We start from the raw sequence: 23,794 nt of genomic DNA, 5'->3' as shown, positions 1-23,794 counted from the left end.
AGTATCAGTGTGATCTCAAAGTGGGCAAGGCCAAATGACAATAATTCAGACTAATGTGCCTTTTGTCATGACAATCCTTGCCTGAAATAATTTGTTCCATCAAAATAGCTCCCCAGTGTTTCCCCAGAGTGTAGAATGTCTGGATAATTCTGTCAAGGGCTTACATAACTGAGGAACATGGTTCCAGAAAGGAAAATTCTGGTGGCAATTCATTAAGAACAGTTTTTATGGAAATTGGAACATTTTTCATAGATGGCGAGATAGCACATATGAGCAATACTTGGACAATAAAATCCAGTTTTATCATCAAACCATGATAGTGTGGACTTTACTTCCAGAATTCATTAAGCAGTGGATGAATTTTATCATAATTAATAATAATAATAATTATTATTAATAATAATAATAATAATGAAAAACCTAAGTGTACAAACTAAAGTACTTTTATTGCTTGTGGTATTAGACTTTTATAAAAAAAATGTGTTTTCATGCAATGCCACTGACCACAGATTATCCCATTGAAACCATGTTTCTAAATGGTCAGTCACATCAATCCATTGCATCGAGGGTAGGAGAGAGAGGGCAAAACTATAGCCCTGAGCCACTATGGAAGTGATGTGGAGCTTCCAACAGTTCCCAGAGAAAGCCACTCCTGTGCCAGTCTTAGAGGTAGAAATGTGTGCTCCCTTCCACAGCCGCTCTGCTGACTGGTGCAGGAAGGGATGAAATCAACATCTGGAATCATCCACACAACTGCTGTGCCACCTTTGCAGAGGCCAACACAGCAGTGATCTTGGTAATGTTGGTGCACGGTTGCCTCTAGTCATTGTTTAATTTACTGATGCAATGGAAGCTGATTTGATAACCTCATCTTTATGATGGTTCAACGTTCCATGAGTGGGAGGTTTCAATGGAAAAACAGGGCAGGTGTTCAAATTTTTAACCGTGAAGATTCTCACAGTTATCCTGGAGGGTATCAGTGTGAGCAAGAGTGAAAAGAAAGGTCAGAATGATGAGCCGACAAATGAGCGCTGGCATTTATGAAAGCCTGTGGACAGAGCATCAACACCTTGATAACGAGGAGTTAGGAGCTTCTGAAATTCAGAAGGAAGAATGAAAATGGAGGAAACACAAAGCACTGCATAGCTGATTAAAAGTTGTAGAGCTGAACGCACTTTTCCAAGGGAGCATTAGTCACAGTGGTCATGTGGCACATGGAACAGATAGCAGAAAAAAGAGCATGAGGAGATGAAAATGGCTAGGCAGGTGGAGGTCTGAGACCACTGAATACTACGCATATCATTTTACTGCTGCTTCATCCTTTCATCCTGCCCTGTCCTTTTTTGTCAGTTTCTTTCATGTGTTGATTTTTGTGCTAGGCAATCAGGATACTGATGAAAGGGCCTCACTCCTATAACATAAATTAACACAATAAACATACATAATCTCAATCCTGTAATACAATTAAAAATATTAACAAATGAGACAATGATCGTCGCCTCGGAGATGAGTGACAATTAGGGAACCCAGCCAATTTCTCCTGAAAAAATCTGGTGCCCATCAATAAGGGAAGATGGAATGTTCTCATTATGAAGGTTACACGAAGCATCCACCATGAACGTGCACCACAAAGTGCAACATTTAGTAAATGCATTTAACTGGGAAACATTCCACCCACATCTCCCACATGTTTATTAGCTATTAAGTAAATAGCGTGTTCAGCTGACAAACTTTAACTGATCATATATAGTATAGGATGCTCACTAATCTGATTCTGAAAATTGATCCAGGACCGAAATTTATAGCCCATAAAACATTGAGTTAATTTGCAAGTTTGTTCACTGTACAGTACAGTGCAGCTGTAGCAAACAGTTCTAGTTTTAATAATGCTTGAGTGAACTAGCTAGACAGAGCAGTGAAACTGGTATTAAAGTATCTTGTTGGAGAAGATTCTAGGCCTTCGACCAGTGGAGGATGCTGAAAACGCCACAGTCAAGAGAGCCAAATTTATCTCTGACATAAACAGACATAGTTTCCATGAACTTCAGTGGAAGGGGTACCTTCTTACGCCAGGACTAAATTTGGTCCTTATGCTACATTGCATTGATATAGTACTTCCTCAGAAGTCATCTATACAACATTCATATCGGAGGGAGGTGTTGGATTATTAGGCCTTGTGCAGGCAGGAATTCTCTGGCTTCTTATTTCAATGTGGGGGTGAAGAACATCATATAGAAGAAAAAAATTGAATTAATTAAAGGACTGATGCAATGCACATGAGTTATGTCCTCTATGATAAACTCACACTCCATAGAGGTATGCAGCCTAAAACAAGGTCTTCTGTGAATCTTACTTTCAAACCATGCAAGATAAGAACTCATGGTTTGTTTTCAGATCTCAGACATCATCACTGATATGAAGTAGCTATGAGCGGGAGAGAATTCTGGGTACTAGTCTATGTAAATAAGACACCACTATACTATACTTTATTTCTGAATTGCTGTATAATGTAATACCGCAGATTATAGCTTTTATAAATGGAGCAGGGACCTCTCTCTGAACCCTATATTGTAAGTGAAAGTCTATATAGATCTTGGATTATTATTATTTATTATTTAAGTTAGACGATTCATTCTCTCATTAGCACATCTGCTGTATCAACGGGGAAGATCCATTTTGGAATCAGGCTAGAGTTCAGAAATTCACACTAACAGGAATCAACCATGTTTGAGAAAGGTAATCTACAGTATGCTCAAAAGAGCATGGTCTAGCCAAAGCTTTCCTGCTCCATTAGTTCTATAGCACTCTTTTAATTGAACTACAGAAGAGCACAGATCTCTTGTTTAAGAGATAGAAGTACTCTCTATCTTTGTAAAATCTACCAACCTATAAGAGCAATAGTATAGAACATTTCTAAAATAATGATTTGTAAAACCTGCACTGTCTTTTTCGGTTAAACAGGTCCATGATTACCTTAGGAGCAAGCTGTGTTCCCTTTATGAAAATGACTGCATCTTTGACAAGTTTGAATGTGCATGGAATGGATCAGACAGGTAACCCATCCTTATGTTCATCACTATTTTAATTTCACCAAGGGGCTGCCAAAGGATGGAGTATAATCAATAAATCATCTGTGACTTGGGGTTATTGTACATATCAAGTTACATTTCTCCATATCAGTGTCCAGTCTGTTATTACTGTTGCACCTTTTCACCCCCTCAGCCAGAATTTAAGAATCCGCAAAAAGAAAAGGGCGACTTGTGGCACCTTAGAGACTAACAAATTTATTTGATCATAAGCTTTCATGAGCTACAGCTCACTTCATTGGATGCATTCAGTCTAAATGAATGCATCCGATGAAGCGAGCTGTAGCTCACGGAAGCTTATGCTCAGTGCATCCGATGAAGTGAGCTGTAGCTCACAAAAGCTTATATTCAAATAAATTTGTTAATCTCAAAGGTGCCACAAGTCCTCCTTTTCTTTTGCGGATACAGACTAACACGGCTGCTACTCTGAAATTTAAGAATCATTATTCTCTGCACTCAGCCACTGGGAGAAAATCAAATTCCACTCATTTCCACCAAAAGCACCAAAATGGGCTGAAAGAATCAAAAGAAAACTGTTTTCACAAACACCTTCATGGGGGGGGTTGCTAAGGAAACTCATGCTCGGGCAAGTTAACAAAGTAGCTTCCTTTTAAATCCAATCTAGCAGCTGAAAATAAGGAGGGAGGAAGAGCCAGTGCCATGTGACCAGTCACAGCTTTGCAGACCACTGGTCACCGTTTGTGAAACATTCTTCTAATGTCATGTAATTTTTTTGTGTGGAGGAACTATAGATATGGGACCAAATTCTATTCATTTGTTTCTTAGACTTTAGCTTCATTCTGGTAGAACAGAGCAGGATTTGTCCATAACGTTATAACTTATCTCTATATTATGATATGCCAAGTTAATATAATTAATACCACTGCCTCCTTCATAACAACAAGGATAAGATTACCTTTTCTAAGAACCAACTAGCTGTCAGATACTGCCCTCACTCCTTGCACAGCATTCCCGTTGACATGAATGGAGGGTCCTTGTGAGGACTGTGTAGCGTATGTGACCCATAATATTCACCATCCATATAAGTGAAATCCATCCCCTCATACATCTAAAAATGGGTCCGATTTTCTATCTCATACACACATAGAGATACAAAATAATGCTTTAGAATGTTGTTAGATACATTCTTTTCTTTGAACTATAGTTGCCTTTGCTCAGTTCCTATTTTACTCCAGGGAGAGAGGCTCTCTCTTTACTGAGGTGCTACAACCTTCCACCATATTCTTCATCCAGAGAAACTATATTCCTCTGTAATCTCTGACCTGGAACTGCCCTACTGAGTTGATGGTTCCTTCTCTAGCTATAAAGTACCTTTCTTTAGCCCAATAGGTGCGCAGATGTTCCACAATTCCACAGATATACCGACCCACAATTCATAGAATTCCCCAGAGTGTCATGGAAATTAGAAACAGGAAAGACTTACTGGGTCATCCTGTTAATGTAAAAACATTCCCTATAGCATATTCCCAAGTACTTCATCCAGCCTAGTTTTAAGTTACTCAGTCAACTGAAGTTGCAAGACCATTGCCTTTGGGATATTCTACCTGAGCTTAATTTATTTTATCCTGGGAACTGGCTCTGTTTCAGCATTGCGTAAATTCTTCTATTTTATGGACTACCAGCCAGTGACCACATTGGGGTAAAATCGTCCACAGTGTCTTGTGACACCCTGGGAGTAGGCTCTCTTGTGCCAGGGCTAACCAGTCCTAGAGAAGACTGCTGGTGGTGGGCATGACTCAAGATGTTTGAAAATTAGGATTGGCTCAGCTTTGGATAAGCATCCAGAGTTTTGGGTGCTTCTCTGAATCTCTTGAACCTGCAGAGAAGAGATAGAAACATCAGAACAAGAGGCTTTCTCATGAGAGTCCCAGTACTACTTGCTTCCAGTCAGGGGATGGAAAGATCACCTAAATAGCCTTTTGTGGGGAATATTGACACTTATCCCAGCCAGAACCTGGGAGTGCAGAACTGCAAAAAAGTGTGGGTATGGGCAGGAGAGGGGAGTTAATCAGACATTTCAAAACCATCACAAAGCTTCAGGAGTTTCCTAACATCTTCAAAACCATTTCATCCATCCTTAAATGGGAGCTCTAAGACATTATGCTTGTAGCTAGCCATGCATTTGCACTCTCAGGTACTTCCTTCAGTAGATGCTCTCATCCTCAAAGTATCTGGATAGCTACATGTTAATAATACAAGAATTATTCAATATTGGGTTTCAAATGAGAGTAATTGTTTCAGTCTAATCCTCACTTGACAGATCAGAAAGATCAACATAGCATGAAATCAACTGAGCCTCATTAAGTGGGAGCATTCCATTTTTAAAGGCTTAATTTCTCACACTGTTTATTTGTGGGAGGATAGTTAATCTTGCACAATTCTGAATCCATCACTAAACACTGCTTATTAAAATGGATGGGATACCCGGCATGATCTTAAGAAACCAGCGAGCACAACTTTTGGTCAGTCATTTGACAAAAGACAACATTCATTTTATTTTATTTAGTTTAGTTTTTCTTTTCTAAACTTAGAACACTTCCTCTTAACAGTCTGAACGAGAATTAAATACATCACTGCCAATTTTCATCATTAGTGTGACACTTGCATTGACACTCCTGAACAAGGAGATGTGATCTTGCTCATATAAGTGGCAATTATTTTGTTGTTTCAGTGCACAAATATGGATTCTGTACCAGTGTTTTTTAAGGAAGAGTTCCTATCTTTCTAAAAAATACACATTAAGATAGATGGTCTGATAAGTTAAAATATATATTTTAAATACAGCTTTTTGCAGAAGGTAAGACAGGCCTATTAGCACTTGGGAATTTTATGGGGAGTCCCATAACGATATTTGTGTTAATAAAAATAATTACAAACATAAGGATGGCATTTTCTTTAAAAATGCTAATCTAGTTTTAGGGTATTCAACAGGTTTAGTGGCACATTAGAAACATATATGGTTGCATTTAAAAATTAAAATCATGATTATATATGAAAGTTGTCATCTTTTTATTTAGTTTTTGTTGCCATTAAGGACTTAATTCAGGATCACGAGTCCCATTGTTGAGGCTGTTTACAAAAAAATCAATGTACACAAGCTCTGATTAAAACGTGATTGATGCTCAGTAACTCCAATGAACAGGAACTAATACAATCAGACAAATCCAATCGCATTTGCCGAAGGACACATTAATCATTATATACTTGGGCAAGAACAGCAGTTGCAGGAGGTAAAGAGGGGGTCTTAAAAATAATGCAACCAGCCGAGCACATATTATGTTAGTTGACTGTGTTAGAATAAACACATGCCATGTATAGTGTGTATATATATATGTATGCTTACATGACTTCAGAACATGCAAGCTTTACTGTATATAGCTGTTTTATTTAAAGATTTGAGAGTGCAAGTGAATAGAAGAATTAACTAATAACATGTAAAACAGTGTCCCCTTCCCATCGCCAACCTTGGAATGCAAATATGCACACATTGTTATTTCAGGTTTTATCTCAAATGTCCTGGAATTAACAGCAGTTGAACAGGTTATCTGTGAATTACAGTGTTGAATTTCTGTTTCACCTGACCTCCTCCTGTACATTCTAGATGATATTAAGAACTACGTACATTAATACCATTTAAAAAAAATTAAAAAGTAATTGCTTGGAGGGAAGCCTTCAAAGGAGTATTTCCGCTACCATGGTGGTGAGGGCCATACAAGTAGATAAATAAAATCACATACAACTATCAAAGAGTCCTATGTCTTCATCCAGTTAGCTTCTTGAGTCTACTCTAAATCTGCGTAAGTGGCAAGTTCCAGTGGACTAAACCACTAATTTACTTATGACAGCTCTAATAAAGATTTGGTTTTGTACACTTGTCTACCCCAGTCTTGTATGATGCAGTGGTGGGTTGATAGCAAAATCCACATTTAAAATGTAGAAGACATCATTCAGCAGATCAAGACAAAAGATGGCATCTCAAATTTTACTTCTGAGGAGATTGGGAGTCCCTTGTTTCTCATTCCCAGTCCCATCCAGACCAGTTATATGTGTGTCCCATAGCTCCTGAGCCTATTATCCAAGCTTGTCCATCAGCAAAGATGCTAAGATTCCCCACCGATGCACCATCTACTTTATAGTCATGAAACCTTCTGTCTCAAGCCAGTCAGTTTCCGACCACCACCGAACCATGTTGAATGGTTCCCAGGTGAAGACTGGCTGCCCTGAGAAATACACATAATTGCGTGTATGGGGATTGGGAAACTCAGTGCAGTAGATCTTCTCCCTCCTTTTCCCTAAGAAAACTGCATAATTTGCTCCCAAGCAACAGAAAGTCACTGGCCTTTCCTTTGAAAAGACCAGCTTGCCATGATGGCAGCATCCATACCCTCTTCTTGCTGAGCACCTGAAAAGTCTAGATTGCCATTTCCCATGGTAAAATCTGCAGGAGCAGCCATGGAGGAAGAAAATCTGTAAGAACCCCCTCACCTCCACACTGGCTTGGACCCCAGTAACAGAATCCATTGGCTGAAGGTTGAAGCTAGACAAATTCAGACTGGAAGTACGGCACAGATTTTTAACTGTGAGGGTAATTAAACATTGGTCAATATGTCAAGGGTTGTGGTAGAGTCTGACCATTATCAAGACTGGTTGTTTTTCTAAAAAGATGTACTCCAGGAATTATGTGAGAGTTCTATGGAAGATGTTATACAGGAGCTCAGACTATATGATCACAATGGTCCCTTCTGGCCTTGGAATCTACGCATCTCCTTCGCAATCACATACTAGGGTGATGAGGTGGTCTGGCAACAGTGAGCACCAGGGTGGGCACTGCAGAAAAGATAATATAGAACCAAGGTGTATCTTTTGTGCCTGCAGTCCAGAGGAGAGAGAGGGTAATCCAGCCATCCCAGCACTATTCCCCTAACTCTGCCTAGACTTTGCCCTTTCCCATGGTGCAGATGCTTCCAGGTGGTCCAGATTTGTGTGAGAGGAGAAAAACAGTGCCATGGAGGGGGAATCATCCAACACACCATACACTGCAGGAAATAGGAAAGCCATATCTGGAAAGCACCCTCCATGTGTGAATTTAGGGGCAGGCATGTGAGTGATGGGGATGTGGGCAGTTGTGCCAATGGTTAGAGCATGTATCACAGGAGTCAGAGCCAATGATCAGAACTGGGTTATCTGGAGTGAGGCAATGCAGGAGCAGGGATGGATCCAAGGCAGGCGTGGTGTTGGATCTGATGCTGGATACAAGCAGCCATGGGTGCCTGCTTTGAACAGCTGCTGAGCAACTGCTGCTGGGCTCAAAGGATGGTCTGCTGACTCTTCCACCCAATCAGGCAGCCCACTACAGGCTGGCTGTGCTTGTTAGGTTGCCTGGCTTCCAGACTGGCTCCGTTGCAGGCCCTGATTTTTGAAAGTAAGGCCTGGTGTCTCAGGATACGTTTAATGGAGTGTTCACAATAATTCTAGGACATGAATGATCTCTACCAGTTCCCAAGACTGCTCACCTCAACCACAGCCTTCCCAGTTCCCCAGGTACTGGAGCCTTCCCCAACTCAGTGAGAGTTGAGGCGTTAATGTACCAAGTATTCCTCCTGTCCATGTTATGTTATGGTAGGGGACAGTGAATTGGCATGATTTGGGTATGGGTTCTTGGTGCAGGGTGTTCAGAGTTGGATGTGAATGATGAGGTGGCTCTTCAGAGACTTGTGCAGCTGTAAACTGAGGCCAGTGGCTTTACCCATTCTGTAATGGCCAGGCATTGGTTGTCTAGTTGGGTGGCTGGGCAGCTCAATTTAAGGTTCTGGGCAGAGAGCCACACCTTTTCCCCTATGGCCAGATTTGAGGTAACCTGATGGTCTGGGTCTGCATGGTGCTTATAGGCCTGTTTGGCAGACTGCAAGTGTTCCTTGATCTCCCAGTGTATCTGGTGTAGGTGGGAAGGTAAATGCAGGGGGGCCGGTACTGGGGAACTCACATGCAAAGCTGGGTGGAAGCATGGGTAAAGGCATAGTTTGCAAAGAATGGGCTATGTTGGATTGAGGCATGGATTGTGTTGTCATATGCAAATTTGGCATAGCACAGAAGGCATAGCACATCCTTGTGGTAGCTCAAAAAGCAGCACAGATTCTGCTCCAAGAGTTGATTTACTCTCTCTGTTGCCCATTAGTCTACGAAGAGGTGAGGGACTCGACACCAAGGAGGCTGAGAAATTCCCAGCAGAACTGGGAGATGAACTGGAACTCTGGTCTGATACAATGCCTGATGGTAACTTGTGATAGTGGAAGGCATTTTCAAAGAAGATCTGAGCCATCTTCTAAGCAGTAGGAATAATATGGTATGGGTGAAGTGTTGGCATCTTTCTTAGGAGGTCAACAACAACCACAATTACCAAGTATCCGGGGGATGTGGCATTTCTACAATGAAGTCCACTGTGATAGTAGACCAAGGCTGAGGAGTCGTGTGCAGAGGCCTATATTCATGCCAATTCATAAGCACAGAAACTAGGTCTCTATGTAAGATAAGAGGGGAAGTCTGCCAATCAGTTATTTTATTCAGCAGGAATTAGATTCAGACCGAAGGGAAAGGAGAGAAAGGAAATTAGAAACATTTGAGAGGAAGGAGGAGGGAAAAAAGGAAACTCCTAGTGGAAGAGGCAGTGCCAGGACTTGCCAGGCCTGAGCCCTGGCACCTCTAGGCTTGGCAGTTCATAGCCCGGGCACTTCTGGGCTTGCTGCATCAGTGAATGAATGTAAAAAAATTGCTTGAGACCCGGCCCCTCTTCCATTACAAATTAAGCATTGGGAAAAGGCAAGAGGCAGGCTGTGAGAGCAGGTAAGGACTTCATGGGCAGATGGTAAGCAAGAGTGGCCAGACAACTGAAGGGGAAGAAGGGGAGACCCAAGATGGAGGAACAGGGCAGGGCAGAAAAGGGACATGAGGGGAAACCAGTTGAGAAGTAATAACAGAACATGGGGGGGAAAGGAGGGACATTAGGGAATAGCAAACAACAGGAAAGAGTACAAAGAAAGAGAGGGAAAGGTAGGGGAAAAAGGGGCAGTTATTTTAATAGAGAGTGAAGCAGGGGGAAAAAGAGAAAAACAATGAAAAAAAGAAGGAACAAAACCTAACTGCAAATAGGGACAAAGAATGAAAGTGGGAGATTGGGGGAAGAGATGGAAATAGAGAATAGAATTGGGGGCAAGAAAAGAAGGAAGCAGGAAAACAAAAGGAGGAAAACAAACACAAGTACACATTGTAGATAATTCACTTGAGTTCCTACATTGTATTATATTTTCCTTCTTGCAAAGGGACGCTAAAGAGGGAAGATCTGGCTGACAGCATTCCAGAAGTGGAGGAACCTTCTGGCCAAGTGTGACCCTGGGAAGGGCAAAGTATCAGTGTTTTAATGTTTCCAGTTTGGGCAGGAGGAGAGACAAGGTAGCTGAATGGGTTTGTCTCCCTTTAGTTTCTAGAATGTTCTATGTTGCAGTGCTAATACAGACTAAGAAATGCCTGGCTTTGTCTACAGTAGTCGATCATTGTGCCATGCATAGAGAACACAGAGTTTCAGTAACACTGGTAATGCAGCACTTAAACAGAGTAAACCAGGTAGAACAATTAACCGCAGTTTTTGCTCAGAGCACACACATATGAAAAATTAACTAGCATGAACACTAATTGCAAGAATGTTGTCTATATGCTGGTAATAGCACTGCTGTGCAGAACAAAACTGTTTAAAACTATGAATATAGGAAGAGCTGTGTAGCTTGAAAGCTTGTTTCACCAGCAGAAGGTGGTCCAATAAAAGATGTTACCTCATCCACTTTGTCTCTCTAAGAATATAGAGGACACTTTTGTAAAGTGAGCTATATAGATAGATACACACACACACGCACACACGTGTTTCCCCTCTCACCTCATATGGCTGCCAGGTATAATATGCAAAAAGAAAAGGAGGACTTGTGGCACCTTAGACTCTAACCAATTTATTTGAGCACAAGCTTTTGTGAGCTACAGCTCACTTCATCGGATGCATTCAGTGGAAAATACAGTGGGGAGATTTATATACACAGAGAACATGAAACAATGGGTGTTACCATACACACTGTAATGAGAGTGATCAGGTAAGGTGAGCTATTACCAGCAGGAGAGAAAAAAAACCTTTTGTGGTGATAATCAAGGTGGGCTATTTCCAGCAGTTGACAAGAACGTGTGAGGAAATTTGTTAGTCTCTAAGGTGCCACAAGTACACCTTTTCTTTTTGCGGATACAGACTAACACGGCTGCTACTCTGAAACCTGTCATTATGCAAGGTATAATATGGAATCTATTTCACCTCCCTATCACATACACACTATTTCATCATGTTGTCATCATATGATATAGAATTGTGTTTCTGAACAAGAATAATAGAAACGTTAAGGTCGGCTCCCTCTTTTCGTATTATTGTAAATAGCAGGTAAGCTTATAATTCATCTCTGTCTGTGACCTTCAACAAGAATGGCCCCTTTTCATTACATAATGCTATTTTTACAGTGCCATTAAATGGCAGAAATGAGGGCCAGCATGAACAGTAATCATCTGCATACAAAGCAATAGGGATGCTTATATTAAAAAATGGCACTGTCTCTCTAAATGAGCCAGCCAAAGAAAATAGACTTTTTTAACATGTGAAAGTTCAAGAAATAACAAATCAAATGGACTGCAGAGGCAGCTTTGTGGCATACAAAACATTACTGGAAAACCAGAGGATTTTTGACCATGACTGAGAGCAGTTCAGCTGGCACATTGCCTGTGTGAAAACTGCTCCCCATGCTATTTTTGGATTCATATGGAGGGAGGGTTTTTATTCCCGAGGGAAATGTGTTCCAGACATGTACAGCTCTGCAGTCCATGATGCCCCATCATTACAAACCAGTTTCAAAATTTTGCTCATGGGAGGAAGCCACAGTTAGCATATAAGAGCGTTAGAATGAAAGACTGTGTGTTAGCACAGAGATATGAAATACCCTTTTTTATTTCATGTTGTGACTAGCAGGAGTCTTAATGACAAGACATGGTGATTTGGAAGGCGCGCAATGTCAGATTTACTGCTGCTGATTCACTTTCTGAAACAAACCTAATCTTGATCAATAGGCTTATGGGGCTCCTTGGATACAGTTTATAAAGCTATTCACATGAGCATCTTTTATTTTACTATTAGTTTATTGCATAAAGGTGAGATTGTGCCTGACCCTTACATGGGTGAGAGTGGGGAGGTGGAGGAGAGGAGAAGAACCCTGGCCCCATACAGCAGCTGGCTACAGCTGCTGTTCCTGCACGCTCTTGAGTTTAGAGACTTTCCTGTAAGGGTGGCTGTAGGTGTGAAAGGGAAGAGCATTGCCGCCCCCCCCCCCACCTTAGCCAGCAGAACTGGATGGCTCTGGAAGGGGAGTGCATGTTGCACCCTCTGAAGGGTGGAGCAAATCACACTCCCAGTTCATGTCTGGGAACTCTAGGAAGCACCGTGACAACCCATCCAAATCTGTATGCAAGTTATTGCTGAGTACAGTGGTTGCTGTGTCCTATACAGTCCCTACACTACCAATATCTGACTCATTGCTGCTTTCTTCAGCAGATCAGGATATCTACTCTATGAAAAGGGCTACATAAAATAAAATCCTATTGTGTCAAATTCTAGGCTATCATCAGCTACGTTGAATGAGGACATAGCTGGCAATATTGCTAATGATTCCTGATGCAGAATATAGCTTGCCTGAGTTTCTGCAGCTTCTCTGTATTGTTTCTGAAGTGAAGATGGTGAGCTAGGCAACTATGACTCAGTAGACATGATGCAAAGTCATTTAGTTGCACAGTTCCTAATTATTTTTTAGTGTATTATTTGTATTACATAGCAACTAATGGCCCCAATGGAGATAAAGGCCACGTTGTACTAGGCGCTGTATGTATAGTAAAACACTGTCCCTTCATCAAAGAGCTTATAATTGACGTGGCCAATGCAGACAAAGAAAACAAAGAGGTGAAGTGACTTACATACAGTCACTTGCCCTGCAGGTCTGGGGCAGAGCTGGGAATAGGCCCTAAGACTCCTGATTCCCAGTCCAATAGACTATGGTGTATCCTCAAAAACAAAATGCAACAGAAAAATAGTGTAACCAACTGTACTTAGTGACACAATGCTAAAACACAATAACTTTTATTCATTTTCTGGAATGGGGCACATGAAATATACTCTGCTGGATTGCATTAAAAAGACTTGGAGTTGTTTACTGAGCGCCAACAATGAGCTTGGAACTGTACAGGCAGGAGACATAGGGTATAGGACTAACAAGAAGGAAATGGGGGTGAGGGGCATCAGTTCAACATTTTTGTTGTCTATACAAAATGTAAGGAGTATGGGGAATAAATAGGACGAACAGCAAGTATTAGTTCATAAATTAAATTATGACTTAATTGATATCACGGAGATTTTGTGGGAGAAGTCTTATGACTGGAATATTGATATAGAGGGGTACAGCATGTTCAGGAAGGAGAAGCGGGATAAAAAGGGAGGAAGTGTTGCATTATACATAAAGAATATATACACTTATTCTGAGGTCCAGAAGGAGGTGAGAAGCAGAGCAGCTGAAAGTCTCTGGGTAAAAATAAAAGGAGTAAAAATTGGGGTGATGTTGTGGTAGGGGGTCTACTACAGACTATCAAATCAGGAAGAGGAGGGGCAGGATGAGGCATTTCTAGAACAAAAAACAGAAATATCCAAAACACAAGACATGGTAATACTTGTGGATTTTAACTACCCAGACATCTATTGGAAGAGAATTACAGCATAACACAGTATTGTGTCGGACAACTTTTTGTTTCAGAAAGTAGATTAAGTAACCCGGCAAACAGTAATTTTAGACTTGATGCTGACCAATAGGGAGGAATTGGTTGTGAATCTGAAGGTGGAAGACAATTTGGGTGAAAGTGATCATTAAATGATCAATTTCATGATTCTAAGGAAAAGAAGGAGTGAGAGCAGCAGGAGGAAAATGGGCTTCAAAAAAGCAGACTTTAATAAACTCAGAGAACTGCTAGGTAAGGTTCCATGAAAAGAAAATCAAAGAGAAAAAGTAATGCAGGAGAGCTGGCAGTATCTGAAGGAGACATTAGTAAAGGCAAAACTTCAGACTATCCCCATATGAAGGAAAGATAAGACTAATCGAAAGAGGCAAGTATGGCTCCACCAGGAACTCTTCAAAATGTGGAAACATGGACGAATTGCGAAGGAGGAGGACAAAAGAATAGCACAAGCTTGTAGGGACAAAATTAGAAAGGCCAAGGCACAAAATGAGTTACACCTAATGAGGGACATAAAAGGTAATAAGAAGAGATTCTTTAATACATGAGGAAGCAGGAGAAAGGCAACGGAAAATGTAGGTCTTTTATTTAGCAGGGAAGAGGAGACAATAACTGATGGTATCAAGAAGGCTGCTTCAGTCATCACTAAAAAGGTTACTGGAGACCAGATACTCAAAACAATTAATATAAACAAAAAGGGAGAAGGAATGCAAGCTAAAATAGGGGAAGATCAGGTTAAAGGCTATTTAGATAAGTTGGATGTATTGAGGTCAGCAGAGCCTAATGAATGTCATCATAAGGTACTTGCTGAAGCAATCTTGGACCCATTAGCTGTTATCTTTGAGAACTCATGGAGGATGGATGAGGTCCCAGCGGACTGGAGAAGGCCAAACATAGTACCTATCTTCAAAAAGGGGAACAAGGAGGATCCCAGGGAATTATTGACCAGTCAGCTTAACTTCAATACCTAGAAAGGTAGTGGAACAAATTATTAAACCATCGATTTGTAAGCACTTAGAGGATCATAGAATTATAAGGAGTAGTCAGCATGGATTTGGCAAGAACAAGTCATGCTAAACGATCCTAATTTCCTTCTTTGACAGTATTACCGGCCTGTTGTATTGTGGGCGAGCAGTAGATGTACTATAGCTTGATTATAGTAAGGCTTTTGATACAGTCCCACAAGACAGTCTCAGAAGCAATTCAAGAAGTGTGGGTTAGATTCAATCAGTTGTGCACCCACAATTTAAAGACCATACTCAAAGAGTAGTTATCAATGGTTTGCTGTCAAACTGGAAGGATGTATTTCATGACGTCCTGTAGGGGGTCAGTCCTGGGTCCGGTACTATTCAATATTTTCATTTGTGATGTGGATGATAGAGTGGTGCACATCCTTATAAAATTTGCAGATGCTACAAAGCTGGGAGGTGTAGCAAGCACTTTGGAGGCCAGGCATAGAATTCAAAAATGCCCTCAAGTCATTGTCTGAATTCAACAAGATGAAATTCAATAAAGCAAAGCGCAAAGTATTTCACTTAGGTAGGAAAAGTCAAATGCCCAACTACAAAATGGGGAATAACTGGGTAGGTGCTGAAAAGGAGGTGGGGTTATAGTGAATCACAAATTGTGTATGAGTCACCGATGTGATGCAGTTGTGAAACAGGCAGATATTCTGGGGTGTATTAACGGGAGTGTTGTATATAACACAAGGGAGGTAATTGTCCCGCCCTACTTGGCATTGGTCAGGCCTCAGCTGGAGTCCAGTTTTGTGCAACACACTTTAGGAACGTGTGGAAGAGAGGCAACGGAGTCCACAGAAGAGCAGCAAAACTGAAAAAAGTTTTAGAAAACCTGACCTATGAGGCCAGATTAAAAAAAAACTGGGCATGGTCAGTCTTGCGAAAGGAAGACCATGATTGAGAATGTGACGTGTGGTTGTTCACGTCCACTGAAGGTAGGACAAGAAGTAATGGGCTTAATCTGCAGCACGGGAGATTTAGGTTAGATATTAGGAAAAACTTTCCAACCAGAAGGACAGTTAAGCTCTGAAATAGGCTCCCAACAGAGGTTGTGTAGTCTTCATCATTGGCAGTTTCTAAGAACAGGCTAGACAAACACCTGTCAGGGATGGTCTAGGTTTACTTGGTCCTGCCTCAATGCAAGGGGCTAGACTTGATGACTTCTCAAGCTCCCGTCCAGCCCTACATTTCTATGATTCTATAGCTCCTCCTTTAAAGACCATATGAGCTTTGGGTGACATTTTTCCCTAGTGCAGAGAGCCAATGGGATGCTCTCCACACCACTGAAACCCTACATTGGGGCTGCAGTGTGTGTGTGGGGGGAGTATAACTGTTGAGCTTTGCAGAAAGGTCTCCACACCCTGGCCACCGCTTGGGAGTATCTGCATTGGCCCGCAATAGGTCAGTGTTAGTGGGCGGTTATAGGCAAGGCCATAGGATCCATGACCATGTGGATCTAGTGACCCAAAGACCCACTGACTTCAGTGGAGCCAGACTATCACCCCTTGCGGTGGAGGATTTTGGAGCAGGACACAATCTCTGTTTCAGACTATGGGCTGGTATTAGGAGTCTGCTTATGTTTGAGGAGAAGATAAATTCCATCCCTCTTTCTCCAGCCCCTGCAGATAGTCTTGCAAAAAAGCATGACTACTTAGGCTTTGTGCAGAGGGATGGAAGGACTGAGAGGGTACATGTCTCCTTTTGTGATTGTGTAGTAGATCAAATACAGTCACATCAAGTTTATTGGTAAACATCTTTTTATTAAAAGTATTTGGGGATAAATGGTCTGATAGCGCTTGCTTCTCTAAACTTATTAACAGTGTCCAAAGCAGGGACTGCTGCCCTGGAGGTGGGGATGGGTAAAATAGGACCTAACCAGGGTCACCCCTTCTCCCCTTTCACACCTCCCCTGGATTTAGAATGTGGAGGGGGGACCCCACACATACTCTGGGGACACTAGGGACCCAGTTGGTGCCTCCCCTCAACCACCCTACGTGAGCTGCAGAGAGGAGCCAGCCAGAGACTCCACCTGGTAGAAGCAGGAGCAGACCAAGCAGGCACCTTTGGACATCTAGTCAAAGCTCTGGAACGTTCTCTGACGTCCCTCTGCCCTGCACTGATTCGCTGTTTGCTCCAACCCCCGTCCCTTCTCACAGCCTCTTCACCTCAGGTTCATACCTGACTACCCTCTCCTCTCCTGCCCTGTTCCTCTCACCCCTCTCTTCTTTTCTTTCCATTTAGCTGATCCTGTCCTAAGTAAATCCACCCCCACCCCCAAAAAATTGTGGCACTAACCTGACATTTGCTACCATCACATTGTTCACCCTGTACGTGTGTTCTACCCCTTCCACCAGCCTGTTTCTGCCTTGTCTATTTAAACAATATTGTATCATTGTTTTCTTGTACTCCCCCGTTTATCTGTATTCATCTGTTTTCTCTCATCTTATACTTAGATTGTAAGCTCTTCCAGGCAGAGCCTGTCTTTTTGTTCTGTGTTTGTACAGTGCCTAGCACAATGGGCCCTGGTCCATGACCGGGGCTTGTAGGTGCTATGATGATACAAATAATAAATAATAATAATTTAAGGCTGTAAGGAAATGAATTTCACGTACAGAATTCACAGATGCAATGAATTTGACCTGATCCTAGTAACTCCTCAAACTTCTTTCTTGGCAACATTCATTTAAAGAAATGTGAATGTATACAGTGCTGTCAACTCTTGCTATTCTATAGCAAGTCATGCAATATCTGCTGTTTTTCTTAAAGACACAGCTCTTGGAGTCATGAGCTTACATTTCATTCAAATAAAAGTTTTATAATTATGGAGAAAACTTGAAAATTTGAACCTTAAAGGCCCAAGAATTAGAATGCAAATAAAAAGAAACCAAGAATTATTATTTTAAAATCTCATTTTTAATCAATCTAATGATTTGGGGGTTCTGACTCATGATTTTTGAACACTTGGGATTAACAATACTGAAGCAACCTTACAGTCTATTAAATGCCATGAGATAATGAGAGACCATGTAAACTCAGAAGTTCATATATATTAAACTGCACAGTAACACAAGTTTCTGAACTCCATAGAGTTCAATTACATGGCAGGGAAAAGTAATTGTACTGTACCGATCCACTCCCGTTCATGGTAGAGTTAGTGCATTCTGCTATTTATTCTTGCTTTTGTTTTCTCTTTCTTCAGTGTTATTATGACAGGTGCATATAACAACTTCTTTCGAATGTTTGATCGAAACACCAAGCGGGATGTTACCTTGGAGGCATCCCGGGAGAGCAGTAAGCCACGAGCCATTCTAAAACCTCGCCGAGTCTGCGTAGGGGGCAAGCGAAGGAAGGATGACATCAGTGTCGATAGTTTGGACTTTACTAAGAAGATCTTGCACACAGCCTGGCACCCAACTGAGAACATAATTGCTATAGCAGCGACAAACAATCTGTACATATTTCAGGATAAAGTGAACTCAGAAATGCACTAGACCTATCCATATCTTTCTGTATTTATAAACCAGCCTTTTGAGAGTTGTAGAAGGACATGATCTTCACAAAAGCATGGTCATTGTGGTGGAATTTGTAGATTCCCTCCCTTCACCCCTCAGTCTGTATCATGGTTGGTGGCAACCAACTGTTTTAAATCACTGCAACTGTATAATTGTCTCAGTAAAAAGGCACTACTGTGAAGTCAGTACTGTGGTCTATGTCCGTTTTTTAAACAATCAGGGGTATTCATTTCAGGACTGATCCTGTGAGGTGCTGAGTACCCTAAGCTCCAGTTGACTCTTGAAGGGACAATGCTTCACAGGACCAGCATCCTGCTGTGCGGCATTCTTTCACAGGCTGCAGTGTTTACCACATTATTAGAGCTTTTCACATTGGTCCCTTGATTTTTTGCAAGAATGCTTTCCGGGCTTTCAAAGACAAGTAGACTTATTTATGAGTGTAGGACTAGCTATGTCCCCCGTACATTGCTGCATACAGAAGGAAGGCCCTAGACAGTTAGTAAGATGGAAGCAAAAGAAATTCTTCTGTTTATTAACAAGTGACAAGTTGTCCCTATTTCCCTTATGACATTCCCCGTCCCTAGCATTGAGCCCTCATTATGGAGTTTCACAAACACGTTTACAATTTTTTACTTCTGCTATAAATCCTGACTTTGTATTTCAACTTTCTGAGTCAAAAAATGAAGAGTGCTGTCGATAATCTCAGCTACCTTAGTTTAAAAAGGCAACTTGTTCTGCAGGTACATTTCCAATCACACTGTGGAATGTGACAATACAAATTACAGTGGGTGCCATTTAAAAACTCAGGATTTGCCACTCCAAGGTGACTATTCAATACATATAAAGATACACTGGTTAATGCATATACACATGTGCTACTACAATTTTGAGATGGGATTTTTCAGAAACCCTCAAGTGTTGTCCTAACTCTGCTTCACTGAAGTCAAACATTGAGTTAAGTCAGTGCTAATCCCTTTTGAAAATCCCACAGGTGATGTTTACTGCATCACACTTATTACTTTAAACTTGGTATTTGCAGAATCCCCAGGAAATACAGGTTTAACTACTATGAATGGTAACTCAAGAGTTTAGCATGGCTCAGTGAATTTTAAAATGACTGTAAAATGACAGGATGACTCCTGGTTGAAACGGAAAACTAAAATTCTACTTAAATTGGTTTATACCATTCTTTCTTCAATTGAACTTCAATGTAAATGGAAGATATTTCCTTTAGGAAGTGTATAGAAATGGTGTACCATTTTGGAAATGCTTTTTAATCTGGGAAATCTTTCCGCATGACTAATAAAATCTATGGAAAATTATTACCCCAAATGATTTCTTCTCAACTCATGAGTAAAGGAGTGTAACTGACTCAGATGCCTTGGCTGATCTGCTATTGTTAAAAATCCCTCACTTTGAAAAGGTTCTTTAACAACCTTACCCCGTTCTTCACTGACTTTTTGGAGAATGAACTAATAAATGAACCTGCATGCTTTTATATTATGATTTTGGGGGAAAAATCTACTTCCAAGGTTTACAAAAAAAGGTAACAACTTTTTATATGAAGTCTTGACATGACACATGAACTATGTATGTTTAAAATTTTTTAGATTGATACTGTCTATTCCATGTGTAGAAGCACAAACACATGTGCATCAGTTTCCAGCCATAACTATACACATACAGTATGAAATATGTAGGTTAATTTTAAAGGGAATGAGGAATGTTTGTTTATAAAATACTGTACACGCTAGAAGACATGGGCAGTATTATATGTACATATTTATTCTAATTAAAGTTAACAATCAATTTTTTTCTTGTAAAAAGGTTTAAGAATGTGGTAAATTGTATAGAAATCTTGTTAATGCCAAACTACTGCTTCAAGGATGTCATACACTTTCTTTGACTTTTGGCCGCCTCCATTAACCTTTGTAGCCCAAAAATGCTAACAGCTCATACTGGCATTTACTGCTAGAAGTACTGTACCACATATTTAGCTTCTCACATCCTCAAGTAAGAGTCAATATGTAACTTATTATAAAGCAGATCTTAATACCACAGTTATACTATTTTTATTTCAAGTACTGTATTCTGTTTCAGGTTTGGGTACCAAAAAGATCTTGTTAAAATAACTAACTAATAAAATACATTTTTGGAGCTTTACAAAATTATTGATTTCCAGACCAAAATGATATGATGTGATTACTGAGGAAAATATGGAAATTCTTTTAAAGACCAGTATCACATTCATGACTCTGACGTCACTGCTATGATTCAGTTTCCTGGTCTTCTTGACTGTAAGAAAGTTGACATCGTCATTGTGAAACTTTTAAAACTTTTTTTCGTTTTGGTTTGAGCTTTCAGTGGTGTAGAGTAAATGATGGTAAAGTTGGTAAATCAGATTGTTTGGAAAGCTGTTGTTCATGGCTGCATCCTTTGTGTTGCACAAATTAGCTAACTGTTGTTGAATAAAAATATAAATATGTTAATACCAGCTTTTTCAATAAAATGACTATAAAAACTGCATAAACAAATGACTCTGAGCTGTACCTTATTTTTAAGCTAGGTGTTAGGCATGTAGGTGCTTTGGAAAATCCCACTGGGTACCTAGCCACATCTTTCAAGTGCTTAAACACGTTTAAAAATCAGGCCTTTAAGAGCCTAAATCCTAAATAAGACTAAGGATATGTTGACACAGCAACAAAAACAACAACAAAAATGCAGCAGAGCGTCTCAGAGCCCAGGTCTACACACACAGGCTCATCGGGCTCACAATACAGCACTAAAAATGGCAGTGTAGATATTCCGTCTGGGGCTGGAGCGCAGGCTACGGAAGCTAGGGAGGCCTTTTTTGTTGTTTTTGCAGTGTAGACAAAACGGCCTAAGTCACTTTTGAAAATGGTACTTAGACTCCTAAATTCCATAGGTGGTTTTAAAATCACCCCATATCAGAAAGAAACAAAGAAAAAAAATTATGATAGATAAATGAGAACAAAGAAGAAAACATTTTAAATCTATGCAGCTTGCATACAGACAAAGCTCCCACTGAAGTCAATAGAACTTTGCACTGTAAAGAGGGCAGGATAGAGCAGATAATTCAAGTTTTGAAAAACACATTAAAATATTAACAGAATATCGTAATTCCTAAATGTTACATTCATCTGAGGAGGAGCCTGAGTTCTGTCAGAAGAGGGAATGTGTCTGTGTCTGTCAACACATTTTTAATTATTTTAACACCTGACAGAAGAACTGTATGGGTTTATAAAATGAGAAGGGGGAGCCTTGGCCATCAGAAAAGAGGCACAAATATTTAGTTTTCTCATTTTTTTTAAAAAACAGCAGCTAACATCAAATATAAGAAGCAGAAATTCTGTTAGAGCTACCCGGCAAGAAAAGATTCATGGTTAAACAGTGGCACCGAGCCATTCCAGGGGAGACTTAATACTTAATTGGGAAACAAGTCACGTGTCAAGATGAAAACAACATGGCCGGACAAATCCCTCGAAGAAGCAGTATTATTATGTGGTGGGGATACAAATTAAACCTGCAGTGCCAAATCCTACAGTGAGGCAAAATGCCCACTGAAAAAAATGAGTTCATCTAGGTCAGACTGATTTGACCCACAGAGCGACTTCTGCACTCAGCAATGCCGAGAGAGCAAAAGAATTTAGCATGAAGCTTCTTCAGATACACAGCTAGATTGTACCTATCTGTATGTTTATGTGTAAAGGGCGGGAGGAGAGACCGGCATGGTCTTATACACCTCTCCCTTAGTTTACCTCTCGTTTCTTGTTTCCCCTCACCTGGCACATTTCCAGTCCTTGAACTACCTAGTCTCACTTAGCTTATCAAATATGAGTAGATAGTGGTGGGATAACACTCAGTTGCAAATAAACACGTCAAGCAATAGGCCCATTTCCCTTTGCAGTTTCTCTCCTCATCCATAGTGCCCAGCAGGATAAACATAAACCAGATGGCAACCTCCATTGCTCTAGAAAGTTCAGCAAACATATTTATTAACAGCACATGATAACCTGTTTTAATGCTATTGATTAGTGAAAAACAATGGTAACAGGAGCTGCTTCTCTTGGTGCAATGCCACCTACTATTGCTATTTGCAGTCAGTGCAGCCACTTTGCTCCAGTTTTCAGTTTGAGGCTAGTTCCCCTATCTAGTGAGATTAAGATGACATTTCTAACCTTTCAACATCACTGTTAGGATGAAATTCACCTCCGCAGAGAAGGCCAGCACAAGAGCTATGCCCACTTTATTCCTAGTTTCAGCCTATGTTATTGATTCCCTCATCCTCCTGATTCCATAATCACATCCCCTGTCCATTTGCATTCTTCTCACTAATTGTGTCATATCTAAAATTAGACTCTGATCCTGCACACACTTACATAGGCCCTCAGAAGGCAACAGGACTACTACCGCAAGGAAAAGTTTGCAGGACTGCACAGACCACAATGAGAGATTATGCCATACACTATCAAAGAAACTGAGGAACCACCTGATCAGCATCCGATACAGCAAACAGGAAAACATCAAAAAGGAGCTCTCCAACCTGGAGACTCTCATAAATAACCAACCTTCCATACAAACGGACTTTACTAAAATAAGACAGGAGATCTACATTACACACTTCACCTCTCTACAAAGGATAAAGGACGGTAAGCTGTCTAAAATCCTACCTGCCACATGGGGCCACAACAGTGGTACCCCTAACTCACCCAGTAATATCATCAATCTATCCAGCTATACACTCAGCCGGGCAGAAGAGTCTGTCCTATCTCGGGGACTCTCTTTCCCCCATCCCCGCCATCCCCACAAACATGATTCAGTTATGCGGTGATCTGGAAGCCTACTTTCGCCATCTCCAACTCAAAGAATACTTTCAAGATAACACTGAACAGCACACTGATACACAAATACCCTCCCACCAACAGCACAAGAAGAAGAACTCCACATGGACTCCTCCTGAGGGTTGAAATGACAGTCTGGACGTATACATAGAATGCGTCCACCGACGTGCACAGGCAGAAATTGTGGAAAACCAACATCGCTTGCCTCATAACCTAAGTCGTGCAGAACGCAATGCCATCCACAGCCTCAGAAACAACCCTGACATTATATTAAAAGCGATTGATAAAGGAGGTGCTGGTGTCATCATGAACAGGTCTGACTACCAAAAGGAGGCTGCCAGACAACTCTCCAATACCAAATTCTACAGGCCACTTTCCTCAGATCCCACTGAGGAATGCACTAAGAAACTGCACCATCTACTCAGGACACCTTCAACACTAACACC

General features: G+C 40.9%; 1 protein-coding gene across 2 annotated transcripts in view; it reads left to right on the top strand.

Moving 5' to 3' along the window:
* PPP2R2C (protein phosphatase 2 regulatory subunit Bgamma) overlaps positions 1-18,465 on the top strand; it is a 282,079-nt gene extending 263,614 nt beyond the window's left edge. For both annotated transcript variants that reach the window (XM_077814650.1, XM_077814651.1), the window contains 2 exons: positions 2,962-3,053; positions 18,174-18,465. In XM_077814650.1, the coding sequence (XP_077670776.1) occupies positions 2,962-3,053; positions 18,174-18,465 (384 nt within the window). The remainder of the gene's footprint in view (positions 1-2,961; positions 3,054-18,173) is intronic.
* Positions 18,466-23,794: the final 5,329 nt, after the last annotated feature.

The sequence above is a fragment of the Eretmochelys imbricata genome, chromosome 4 (genome assembly GCF_965152235.1).
Source record: "Eretmochelys imbricata isolate rEreImb1 chromosome 4, rEreImb1.hap1, whole genome shotgun sequence".
NCBI classification, from domain to species: Eukaryota; Metazoa; Chordata; order Testudines; family Cheloniidae; genus Eretmochelys; species Eretmochelys imbricata.
This window is presented reverse-complemented; position numbering and strand designations above follow the sequence as displayed.